Below are 13,461 nucleotides of genomic sequence, written 5' to 3'. Positions count from 1 at the left end.
CAGGAGGTATATATACTGAGATGTCAATTTGCTGGTAGAGGTGCATGACCTACATCTTCTAGATTCAACTGACTGTCCTAAAGAAAAGGAAATTATCAGGCAAGTGGTAATTGCTCAGTTTTGTGCATGCAAAATTTACCCACACAAAAAGGGTCACCAGGCAAGTTCACATATTCAGTACTATCCAGGTGAAGTTACACATACAAGTCCAGTCAGAGAAATCAGTCCTAAGATTATTCAGATAGTTATATGCATAACATTATCCCCTGATATTCAGCGAGAGACTTGTGTATACAAGTCCTGCTGAATACCCGGGACAAGTTTCCCCCAGATACATTTGCCGCTCACCCCGTCGCTGAATGTTGACTTCACCATAATTATCCTGAAAAGTGGACTGGTTAGGTGCGCCTCCAGGACAGGGCCGAGAACTACTGCATTAGATCAGCGCCTTGACAACCTCGCACGAAGCCCTTTTCAGAATGCTTCCTATTCCATTTTCTCTGTGTATCGGGGCTGATAGCATAGAAAGAGTTTTACTTGAAAACTGCACTGATGCGAGAGGAAAGTCACAGGGCAGTCCTGTCCAGGAAACCTGAAAGCCTTTTTTAAGTGTGATTTATTGTGGGAGGAGCTTTTTTTTCCCCCCCGTTTATTCCCTTTTGCAGGTCTTTCACTGACAGGACAAAATACAAGACACTAGTTTCTAAGCTATGAGCTTCCATATTAAGTAAGACATTGCCTGCTAAGGAGGAAACTTCTAAGTAATTTTCAGCCATATTGGTATTAGAAAATTAAAAATGAATAAACTATGCAGTTCTTTAATAAACGAGTGAACAAAGCTCAATAAAGTGTTTTGTCCTATGTATAGCTAAATCCATCCAGGTGGAATTTTGATAGGAGAAAACAGGATATTTGTGACATCCTTCCAGGAAGTAAGTTTGTTGAAGGGACATATCCTCTCCCCCCTGAGGTTTCTCTCCTTCATGGCAACTGTAGGGCTTTGCAGCCACTGCTGTTTAATGTAAAACAGACAGAATGATTCACTCTGCTGTGTACTCTTTATTTTATTTTTTTTCTCCCAATTTTGCAGGTTTGGGCACAATAGAGGAGAATCATGACACGCTGCGCTGTGTCGTGCATGAGATGTTGAAAACCTTAGTGCCCGAAGAAAGGGCAGTATCTTTGCTTCACAGTAAAGCAGAGGTGGCACCCAGTAATGCACTGGCGCACTGTGGCAAAACCAAAGTATTTATGACTCATTCCACGGTGAGCATCACTGCGAAATCGCAGAAGGCACAAAAGGTTCTGTATGTCCGGTGGCTTTACAGTGCTAGGGTACAGATCACCCAGAGGAAGTGGGCGCTTCTCTCAAGGACATTTTAAGGGTGGCAGGCTGCAGTCGAAGGTGGGCCGAGCTGTGTGGTAGCATATCTGAGAGGAGGCGCAGGGGCTTTTACAGTGCTGCAGACTGTACGTTTACTTCATAAAACCCTCCGGCACACATTAGTGCACAGCGGAGAGGCATACGTGTGTGTGTGTGTGTGTGTGTATGTTGAGGGGGAGGGGGGGTTGTGATATTTAAAGAGATACCAATATTTACGGGTTGGGTTAAAACCACTAAAAAAAAAATTTAAAAAAATCTTTGAGCTGGCACCTCCTTTTTTCCACACATTTTTGGCTTTTGTTGCAAATCTGATTTACTTGACAGTGATTTCACCGTTTTCATGGTAGAACACTGCTTCTCTCTACACAGCTGGAGCTGCTCGAAGCCAAGAGAGCATCAGTGCTCTGGGAGAGTGCCTTCTGCATTCAGTGCTGCTGGAGGACATACAGATGCCGGAAAACGGCAAAGCAAAAGCGGGCAGCCAGCCTTATCCAAGCAGGTATGGGGGGGGGGGAGGGGAGGGGTGGGGTATCTGCCATCTCCCAGCGGCAGAAGCTGCTTCTGAGTAAGCCTGCGAGTACCTGGAACCGCTTCTGCACGTCTGTCATGTCTAGCACAGCCTACCTGCAAACCGAAACAAAAACGGTGTGCACTTGTATGCAAGGCTTTTGCAATAGCCCAGGCTGCTGCCCTTACACCCTCCTGTGATGAGGGAAGATTTTCAATTTTTATTTATTACTTCAGTTTTACTACAGGGGAGAGTCTGTTATCTGAGCCAACTAGTAGGTTCAGGTAATTATAACATCATGAAAAAGGCATTTTTCAACGTACAGTCTTTAGTACTAATTAAATGCTATTTTTTTACAGGAATATTAGATGCACTACCAAAATTGCAGCCAGACCTAAATGGATCACAGCAGCGGTGCTTGAGGAAAATATTATTTTCTGTTTTAATTGGGAAGCACATACTTGAATAATCAACTGTTCCAGTAAATGACCCCACTGTATTTTTCAGATTTATATAATTTCAACATTATAAAACATCTGATCTATATAAACTTCTGGAAATTTATCATTCTTGCCTTCAGTTTTCTTTCTAGTAATCGCACTATAAAAGTTCTAAACTTGTGTGTGTTAAATCTTTAGCTGTTCGAGCTTGGTTGACACGGATACAGATCAAGAGAATGCACAGAGCTGCCTCTGCTATCAAGCAAGCTTGGAGGAAGTGGAAGGTAAGCACCATGCCCATAGTCACAAGAGCTGAGAATGGAACAGGTGCCCATCTTGCTCCATTTATGTAAAAATTCTATTTAATCTTTCTCTGGCTGCACTCAGCTAGAACAGCTCCGAAAATGAGTCCAGCCATCCTGCTTGACATGATGGCTGTCATTTGGAATGAATGCAAAGAAATCTTAAGCCTGATGGTCTTGGTAAAGAGTCTGAGCTTCAGGTATCTCCTGGCAATATTTCCCTGTCCAGAGAGGCACGGGGGGTGCTCAACCACAGAGGACTCTCCCCAAGCAAAGTGCACTAAGCCGCATAGAGGAATCTCTTTCAGGGAGGGAAGAAGTTACATGCATTCAGGAAACAAGCCTTTATTTTGTTCATTGTTCAATACATCTTTTTGTACTTATAAATCATTAAAGTGTTATCTAAACATTATCACACGCTCTATTTTTATATCATCCATCCATAAAATAGGCTCCAGGGGCTATCCAGCAAACTATAGCCCAGTGAGCCTGACTTCGTTTCTGGGAAAAAATAGTGGAAACTATTCTAAATATCAAAATCATAGAGCGTATAGAAAGACAGGGTTTAATGGAACAAAGTCAGCATGGATTTACCCAAGGGAAGTCTTGCCTCATAAATCTGCTTCACTTTTTTGAAGGAGTTAATAAACATGTGGATAAAGGTGAACCAGTAGATGTAGTGTATTTGGATTTTCAGACGGCATTTGACAGAGTTCCTCATGAGAGGCTCCTAAGAAAACGAAAAAGTCATGGGATAGGAGGCGATGTCCTTTCGTGGATTACAAACTGGTTAAAAGACAGGAAACAGACAGTAGGATTAAATGGTCAATTTTCTCAGTGGAAAAGGGTAAACAGTGGAGTGCCTCAGGGATCTGTACTTGGACCGGTGCTTTTCAATATACTTGGTCTGACCCAGTATGGCAATTTATTATGTTCTTAGGTAGGAAGAAAATAGGAGATGGTAAACATTTTGAATTTAGGATTACAGCAGTCTTGAATTACTGTTTTTCAGTTTACTTTTTTTTTTTTTAATCACTTCACTTTGCTAATGAGATTTCTCAGCTCTGCACTGGTATGGAAGCAAGGAGCAGGGCATTTAATGAGCAAACTACATCGATCCCACTTATCAAAAAGCATAATATAACAATATCAGTTTTCTGACAAGGGAAGAGTAATCCCTTCTTTCATCTTTGGGGGATAGCGAACCCATGGCACAGAGGGCTGCGGATCCAGAAACCCTTGGGGATGAAAGTGAACAAAATAGCCCTCTGAATGCCAACTGTACTCTCTCCTTTAGTTTGGATTTATCAGTATTATGAGTTTTTTACTGTTTTGGGTGACAATTGCATTTGCAAATTTTTACAAATCATTTGAGATTTTTTTTTTAAAGGCAAAAATGAACACACTGGCTGTCATGGAACTGGATGACATGGATGTAGATAAACCTATTTCATTGCTGCCAGCCTCACCTGTTCGAGCTCCTCTGCTCTCTGCAAACGGTTCTTTGGACAAGACTTGGACTCTGAGTGCAATAATGCATTCCTGGCCTCTTGGACTAGTGCTGTCGGCTGCACCTGTTGTCAGGAAAGCCGTTTCCATGGACGGCTTGCACAGAAACTCGAGCTTTCTTCAGTGCTTGAAGGTGCTGCACCACCACAGTGGTTTCAAGGTGGACACCAGTCGGTCTGTGGACGGCATCACCTCCATCAGGGCACTACCACAGGTATTAAATGCTTTAGGTTTTGCAAGGTTCTTGCCCATGGTAAATTTGCAGAAATGCTGGGGCTTACCACCTGGCATTTGCCTAGATTCCTATGTATTTATTTTTTGAATGGACTGAAATTGTTTTGCTTCCTTCATCTTCCTTATGCAAATCCCGTTTGTTATGAACTGGAAAAGCTTCAGCTTTTAAAAGTAAAAATAAGCCAGTACCAGTTAGGTTACACCAAATGCAACAGCGAGACTGTTTAAAAATGTAAATAGCATTACTATTATATATTGTGTAATCTACCCAGGAGGCTTGCTCTATGTATATATATCGAAAGCACAGACTAGATTTGGTCTTCAACACTACCTTTAAGCACTGCAGGGTCATTTTCTCTTTCATACTGCAGTATCACAGAGGATTCTGGTTTAAGTACAGCATAGTTTTATACAAAACTTGCAGTTACTGGGAACCATGGAAAAACAGACTCCATTGCTCCTTTCTCTCTGAAAAAGCTTTTTTTTTTTTTTTATCGCTAGTGCTGTGACTAGTTAAGGAAGGCAGAACCAGAGTCTAATATATGCTGATAATGAGCTTTCTATTCCTAGAATTTTAAAGCATTTCAGCAGCTGCCATTCTACCTAACTTATGGATACTTTTGCCTCTAGGGATCAGTCCGGTTTCGCTACAAGAAATCTCCACTGCTTTATGCCAATGTATGCCCTGAGACTCACAGCTCCAGGATAACGGGATTCAACGAGATCTTATTAGAAAAAACAAAATGAGCTGCGATTCTGTGCATGGTTTGTGGTCTTTTGGGACAAATGCATGTATTTTATTGCACTTTTTCCTTCTGAGGAAGGATTTTCTTTTAGCTGCCTATTAATGCATTCCTATCAAAATCCATGCAATCTTTCATGCCAAATCCTATTACCTGAAGCAGAGATCAATGCTACAAGACTTGCCTTTCTTACCTCAGTGTTGATGTGTAGAAACAGAACATGGAATATTAAGTATTAAAGATGTAAGAATGTGGTCAAATATTTTTGTTGTACAGGAATCTACATTAGCCAGGTCTTATTACTCCCTAAGATCTCAGACCTAGCCAGTGTCATGTATTTTCTGTAGAAGAGCATGTTGAAAGATGGGTTCAGAGGAGTAAATGGCCAATGCAGATCACTGTTGCCTCTGCTTGAAAGTACTTTTACACACCCACGAAGGTTAAATTGGCCAGGAAGTTTGAAAGAGTTAAACCTTTTCTCAGGTATTAAGCTTTTTTATTTGGGGTATAGATGCATACAAGCAGACAAAATTCTGCCTTTGCTCTTGGAAGTTTAGATACTGATAAATACTGTAGTTAGTTATTATATAGTGTAACAATTATTTTTATATTTGGCAATGTTGCACTACACCAAAGAAGCACTATTTAAACAGTATAACTTTAAATTCTAAGCTTTTTTTTTTAAATATATATATTTGAAATTAGAGGTGGTCAGGCCAGGATCTAATGCCATTTGTCATCTTGCAGCAGAAAACATTCAAAAGATTGTTGTTGTTATATGCGGTGGCTAAAACTGTATTCTGACACTACATGGTGCAGAGGAGGGTACAGGTTTGTGTTTTTCACTGCTGGAGTATTCCCTGCGTGCTCATGCTGGTTCCAACCAAGGCACCAGCATTACGCTCTGCTGGGGGATGTTTCAGCTTATTCACCTTTACTTCAGCCTCTGATTTTTTTTGTAAAGATGCATTTCAGTAAACACTGCACTGGAGGTATCGCTCCCTCCCATTACTTCTGATTTGCAAAACAAATTATGCAGACTAGAAACCCAGCTGACATTAAAATACAATTTATCCTACCTTCCTTCCCAAAATAGCATCCTCCTTTACTTGTTGCAATTTTGTCTATGTTTTTATATACTTGTTTCCTATGTATACTGTATTTTAAAAAAATAAATTTTTAAAAAATGAAAATCACTGCTGTGGCTGTTTGAAGTAGCATTTAAACCTTGCAGAGAAACTAGATTGTGAAGAAAAGTACCAGCTGCTACAGCGGGTGAGGACTTTACAGTAATACGTGGAGCCAGAGCTTAGAAGAGACTGTCTTAAGTGAATTCCTACCAGCTTCCCATTTTACAGCAAAGCTGTCATATTCTTTACCCTCTTAACTTGGTTCAGTTTTTTATCTATTGCTTTCCCATGGTGTTGCTGCTTCAACTCCTCTGGGTAGATATTTGAGGAAAAAAGGCATCATCAAGTGTGTGCAGGGACAGTCATGACAAGGTGCCCAGTCTGCTACTAATGCAAGAGATACAGGCTTTATCAAGCAAAATATGAGTACATGAGTCCCGCTGTCGCCCCTTGTGACCTTGGGCAAGTCACTTTACCCTCCATTGCCTCAGGTACAATGGAGAAATTACTTACCTGATAATTTTGTTTTCCTTAGTGTAGACAGATGGACTCAGGACCAATGGGTATAGTGTACTCCTGTTAGCAGTTGGAGACGGATCAGATTTCAATCTGACGTCAGCCCCTAGTGCATATACCCCTGCAGGAAGTGCAGCTCTTCAGTATTCTCCTCGAAAAGCATTGTGGATATGTGTGTGACTGACTGATTGATTAACTTAATAATATGATTAACTTGAATAACTTCATAACTTGTTAAAACTTGATTAACTTGAACTGGTTGATTGACTATAGCTGGAGACCGCCAATGTACTCAACCGGAAAGCGTCGACACCCGGCAGAGTGGATGCTCTAGGTAAATGAAAACATGGCTTACCCTTGATTCATTGAAAAACGATGTGTAACGGCAGCCAAGGGTGGGATGCTGAGTCCATCTGTCTACACTAAGGAAAACGAAATTATCAGGTAAGTAATTTCTCCATTTCCTAGCATGTAGCAGATGGACTCAGGACCAATGGGACGTATAAAAGCTACTCCCGAACCGGGTGGGAGGCTGCCTGTGACCCACTTAGAATTGCCCTTGCAAGGAGGAAGTGACGTCACCACAGGGAATGGCTGCATAAACCGAGAGCTCCTCCAACCACTAAAACAATCCCTGAAAATCAACACCATCCGTGGCCTTATTTCTTCCTCCACGGATCAGAACACGTCCTCTTTCGGTAAAGATGTCTACGAGGCGAAAACAAGTAGACTTCAAGAAATATTCATACCAAAAATCGGATGAGGACGAGAGAGCGACGGCAGCAGCCATGATGGCGGAGGACAAAACCGCGCCACTAGAGGCCGAAGGCCCCGATACTCTGGCCGCCTATACTGATGGCGGAGACCTTCCAACAAAATCAGAGATGAGAATATGGTTTGCAGATCTCAAAACCGAAATAGCGAACAATACGCAAGATATTATGTAATCCATCGAGGAGTTGAAAGGGGAGCTAGCGGAGCACGGTAGTCGGATTTTTTAAATTGAAACACGTGTGGATGCGAACTGCGAATCTATAAAGGCCACCCATGCGCAACACACTCATATTAACTCTGAACTGGAGCGGCTCAACGACAAATTAGAAGACTTAGAGAACCGCTCACGGCGCCACAATTTAAGATTTCGGGGGGTCCCGGAGACGCCAGAGAACCAAGACTGCTTGGCGGTGGTCCAAAAAATATGCGCCACGCTACTGGCGTCAGCGGCGACTCAGAGCGATGACAATCTAGAAAGGGACTTTTAAGATCGACAGAGCCCATAGAGTCATGGGGCCCCAAATAGCTAACAAGCCGAAGGATATTCTGGCTTGTTTCACGATTTCGCTCAAAAGGATCAGCTGGCAGTGATAGCACGGAAACAGGCCACGTGGACTTGGCAGGGAATGGCCATTATGATTTTTGCGGACCTTTTGCCCCTCACCATACTGAAACGACAAGAGCTGAAACCCGTAACAGATTCATTACGAGCGGATAATGTACGATATCGCTGGCTCTTTCCCTTTGGTATGAGTTTTTCATTGAAAGGAGAAAATGACAGAATAAAAACACTGACGGAAGCTGCGAAAATCCTGCACGCTGCAGGCTATACGGGCTTTGCACAGTTAAAGACTGAGCCAAAAATCAATAGCCGCAGAGAGGATTATCCGCACTGGCAGAGGGTGACTAGAGGTGATAAGCGTCTGAGACTGAACACGGATGCCGCTAAACCACAACGCGAAGACACTTGAGTTTCTGACAGTGTTTCAGGCTTTCTTGCTCTGCAGCCTGGGTTTTTTATCTGGCTAAAGACCTGATGGTTGGTCAGAATTTCAGATGTAAGACTGGACTTATTACTTTACTACTTCACAGATGGTTATATGACCGTTGTATGTTATACGATTACATTTCAGGGTTTCTTTGTTCTGGTTGACAGGTTTATATCTTACTACTTTATGGTTGGAGGCCAATATGCAGTCATACTGTGATGGCAGACTCCTCCCTTCTTGAAGCAAGCTGGATGTTGTTGGTAACACCACTTGCGGGGAATAAGGTAAAGCGGGAGGGGGAAGGGGCTGGGGGTACTCACACACACAGCATAATGATAATCATCATAGGGCAAGGTTTCATGCTCTTCTCGTATCTACAAAGTCTACCTATGGAATTCTGGAACAGTTTTGTACCAGGGCTAATGATCAATCACAGCTACCGGGCTGGGCACATACATATGCATATAAATGGTATTATTGACCTTTTTATCCCTTAATGTAAAGGGATTAAATTCTCCCTACAAAAGGCACTGCTTATTCTCAGAATTGATTAGCCATCAAACTTCTATTGCCTTTATTCAAGAGACCCATCTTAAGAGACTCCACAAAAGCCTTCTCAAACATCCATCTTTCCCTGCACAATATTGGTCAGCGTGACCTTCATCTCATAAATATTTAGGAGTGGGAATCTTAATTACCAAAAATGTGATGTTTGAGGAGATTGCCCAGTATACTGATCCAGAAGGCCGTTATCTCATTCTCATTTTAGCAATAGGAGGGGAAAAATACATTTTAGTAAATGTATATGCACCCAATGATGGGCAAGGTACTTATTTAAGTCACCTATGCCACTTAATTGACAAATATACTGAAGGATATATAATAGTGGGTGGTGATTTTAATCTTACTTTAAACCCCCACCTTGATAACTCACGGGGTACCGCAAACACCTTGCGACATGATCGTGAGCTTTTTAAATCCTTTGTCACATTTGGATTTAGTAGATGCATGGCGTATATGGAATCCCAAAGGCAGGCATTATTCCTTTTATTCGAGAGCACATCAGACCTATTCTAGGATTGATTTTTTTCTTATAGCCAAAAGTTGTATTAATAAGGTGAAAGATCCACAAATTGACTCAATAACCTGGTCTGATCATGGCCCGATTTCCTTCCAATTAGATCTGAGCTCCTATGATAAGGGCCAACAATTTTGGAAATTAAATGAGAGTTTACTTGAGGATGATGCCTTTGTTCTGCAGATTCAAGCTGACATAAAGGAATATTTGGATTTTAATGATAATTATGGGATCTCTCCTATGACATTGTGGGATTGTTTAAAGGCTGTGCTGCGGGGAAAATTTATTGCTCGGGGAACTTACTTAAAAAAAAACTCCAGCCTAAGGATAAATTAGATACTTTACAATTATTACATCAAATTGGACTTAGACATCAAAGTACCGGCAACGCCACACTTCTGGCTGAAATGGATCGATTGTGGTCTCACTTAGAATCCTTAGAAGCAGCCCAAATTGCCCATAAACTTACAATTACTAAACAATGGTATTATGAGGGGGGGAAACAAAGCGGGCCGTCAATTAGCTAGGAAACTGAAAAGCCACCATTCTCAAAATAACATTGTTAAATTGAAGGATGAACACAGGGAACTGTTGACTTCTAATGCTGACATACGGCAATGGTTTATACGCTTCTATTCAGAACTATATGCTACTGATCAATCTATTGCGGACTTAGGGATTGATGAGTATCTATCTCAATCGTATCTCCCTGTCATATTACCTGATAACCAAGAATTTTTGGATCGGGACATATCTCCGGTGGAGGTAACTTGGGCCATAAAAGATCTAAAGATGGGGAAGTCCCCGGGCCTGGATGGTCTAACCGCAGCCTTCTATAAAAAATTCGCTGGGTCGGTGACGCCTTTGTTAGTAACCCTTTTTAATGCTCTGCAAGGACCCATATCTCTTTCTGCATCTGCTAATCTAGTGGGGTCACTATCTTGGCTAAGCTGGCGAGAGACCCTACTATATATGGATCCTACAGGCCAATTTCTCTTATTAATTTAGATACGAAAATATTAGCAAAAATTTTGGCAAATCGACTCAATAGCTTACTTCCCCAATTAATTCACTCTGACCAATCGGGCTTCATACCGGGCAGAATGGCATCCGATAATGTTCGGAAAATAGTAGACCTTATGGGATGGGCTCGTAGTCATGATACCCCGTTGCTATTCCTAGCGGTCGATGCTGAAAAAGCATTTGATTATGTTCATTGGCCATTTTTATTCCAAATTATGAGAGCTTTTCAATTTGGGGAGCGCTATATCAGGTGGATTCAGAAAATGTATGAGGCCCTGAAAGTGTGTTTAAAGATTAATGGAGGGTACTCTCAACCATTTCCTGTGGGCAGGGGTACCTGACAGGGCTGCCCACTCTCACCATTACTTTTTGCCATTTTTCTGGAACCTTTCACACACCACATTAGGGCCAATTATAATATTCAAGGGGTTGAGGTGGGGTCATTCTCGTCCAAACTATCCTTAATCGCAGACGATATCCTCGTTACTATAACTAACCCGTCCCACTCCTTCGTGGCCCTTACTGAGGAAATATCGTCCTTTAGCAGAGTTTTGGGTTTTAAAATAAATTGGGGAAAAATCTGAACTCTTGAATATCTCAGTCCCACAGACTATGGTTGATCAAATCAAGAAATCTCATCCCTTTAAATGGGGTAAGGAGAAAAATTAAGTATCTATCTGGGGATTTATATTGGCTATAAAAAGGATCTCTTTCAGTTGAATTACCCACCCCTGTTAGCAAAAATGTATAAAGACTTGGAAGAATGGGATCGCTACCACATTTCGTGGCTAGGGTGCTTAGCTATCCTGAAAATGAATGTACTGCCTAGGATTTTATATTTGCTGCTAATGTTACCTATCTTAGTACCCCCAAAACTAATTAACAAATGGCAGGGAAGATTATTTAAATTTCTGTGGAAAGCCCGGAAACCCAGGGTCAAGAAACAGACTTTATATCTCCCCAGATCACAGGGTGGGTTGGGAATGCCAAACCTCTTGGGATATCATGGAGCAGTGCATCTTACGGCAGCAATGGAGTGGAATAATGTTCAATCACTGAAACCATGGGTACAATTGGAGCAAGCGATCGTGGGTAGTTTCCCATTATCGGCTATTTTATGGCAAAAACGATCCACCTGGAATCCCACAGTCCATTTACCTGCGTCTGTGCAAGCCACATTAGCTGTATGGAACAAATGGAGTGTCACACTTCTTGGTCACCGACAATATTTTCATAGCACACACCTTTTTCACCATCAATCCTTTAGTTATGCAGCACAATCATTAGCCTCTAAGAAGTAGACAGCCAAGGGGATTTTTACGATCTCCCACATATGGGAACCAGGGGGGCTGTTATCTTTTCACACCCTTAGTGAACGTTATAATCTTGATGACAAAGACTTATTTTTACTTACAAATTCAGAACTTTATTCTTCGAAATCAGATGAAAGGAGAGCTTACGCTAGGGATACTCCCATTTGAAGCTCTCTGCCTGCACGCAGCTAAGGCAAGTAAACATGTCTCCAGACTTTATACTATGCTCGTGGGAGTTCTTTCATTACACACAACCCACATTGAAGCATGGGAAAGGGATCTTCAGGGAAATTGGTCTGTGGAAGACTGGAAACGTCTCAGCCATTCACTGGGGAAGGGGCTTATCTCTTCTTCACATATAGAAAATGAATACAAAATGTTATACCGGTGGTATTTGACTCCAGTCAGACTACACAAGATGCAACCTACTATATCGGATCACTGTTGGAAGGGGTGCCATGAACCAGGCACATTCTTTCATATGTGGTGGCTATGCCCTAAAATCCAAACTTTTTGGGCGTCTATTTCCCTTTGGCTGACATCGGTAGATGGCAGTGACATCTCACTCACTCCATCTCAAGCACTGCTAAACATAGACAACACACACTTCTCCAAGCTTCAAAATGCTTTTATTAAATATGTTGTGACGGCATCCAGAGGGGTTATAGCCCGACTGTGGAAAGCCCCAACCGTACTGACTCTACAGGAGGTGCAACAAAAGATAGTTCACATACATACCCTAGGGGAAATTACTGCGCATAAACATAGGACCATCTCTAAGTTTCATAAAGTGTGGCAACCTTATGTACATTGGCCGTTAACATCCCATGTATAATCGCTGTAGCTTTTATTTGCATATACTTGTTAGAGCAATTCACATTTGAGAATGAAGTCCAACTGTTATAACAACTGATCTATAGCCCTGTTCCATCCGGATTAGACATTTCTGGCCGTAGTAAGACTCATTTGGTGAAAATGATATAAGCACAAGCTAAAACAGGAAGATCAGGTTACCATCTTCTAGTCACTACTTGTTCATTCATTACTATATATTGTGTGAGGGGGGAGGGGGGCAGATAAGGGTAACATGTTAAACATTTCAGTATCATAATGGCACAAAATTTGTGGGACATTGTGCGGCTCTAGTTGACAGTATTATGTACCTGAATTATTGACTGAATGCCGATGTTTTGTATGCTATAAATGCCAATAAAAACTTTACAAATAAAAAAAAAAGAATTGCCCTTGTAAATGCCATGTCCTCCTGAGCCTGAACATCCAGACGGTAGAATCTGGAGAAGGTATGGATGGAGGACCACGTTGCCACCCTGCAGATCGCGGCAGGTGACAGCATTCTAGTTTCTGCTCAGGATACCGCTTGGGCACCTGTAGAGGTGGTGGTTTTCCAGCTTCTACGTAGGCCGCCTTGATGACTTCCTTGATCCAGCGGGCAATGGTTGCCCGCAAGGCTGCTTCCCCTTGCCTCTTTCCGCTGTGAAGGACGAAAAGGTGGTCCGT

At 42.0% G+C, this 13,461-nt stretch overlaps 1 protein-coding gene across 3 annotated transcripts in view; it reads left to right on the top strand.

Moving 5' to 3' along the window:
* The window catches only part of MYO19 (myosin XIX), a 152,479-nt gene extending 146,155 nt beyond the window's left edge, over window positions 1–6,324 (top strand). For 2 of the 3 annotated variants that reach the window (XM_029611651.1, XM_029611652.1), the window contains 5 exons: window positions 1,091–1,266; window positions 1,754–1,883; window positions 2,531–2,616; window positions 4,025–4,357; window positions 5,008–6,324. In XM_029611651.1, the coding sequence (XP_029467511.1) occupies window positions 1,091–1,266; window positions 1,754–1,883; window positions 2,531–2,616; window positions 4,025–4,357; window positions 5,008–5,124 (842 nt within the window). In that variant the 3' untranslated portion in view covers window positions 5,125–6,324. Of the gene's footprint in view, window positions 1–1,090; window positions 1,267–1,753; window positions 1,884–2,530; window positions 2,617–4,024; window positions 4,358–5,007 lie in introns of those variants that run through there. The other variant, XR_003858125.1, reaches the window with a different exon arrangement.
* Window positions 6,325–13,461: the final 7,137 nt, after the last annotated feature.

The sequence above is a fragment of the Rhinatrema bivittatum genome, chromosome 8 (genome assembly GCF_901001135.1).
Source record: "Rhinatrema bivittatum chromosome 8, aRhiBiv1.1, whole genome shotgun sequence".
Lineage (NCBI taxonomy): Eukaryota > Metazoa > Chordata > Amphibia > Gymnophiona > Rhinatrematidae > Rhinatrema > Rhinatrema bivittatum.
The sequence above is the reverse complement of the archived record's forward strand: the minus strand, read 5'-3'. Positions and strand labels throughout refer to the sequence as shown.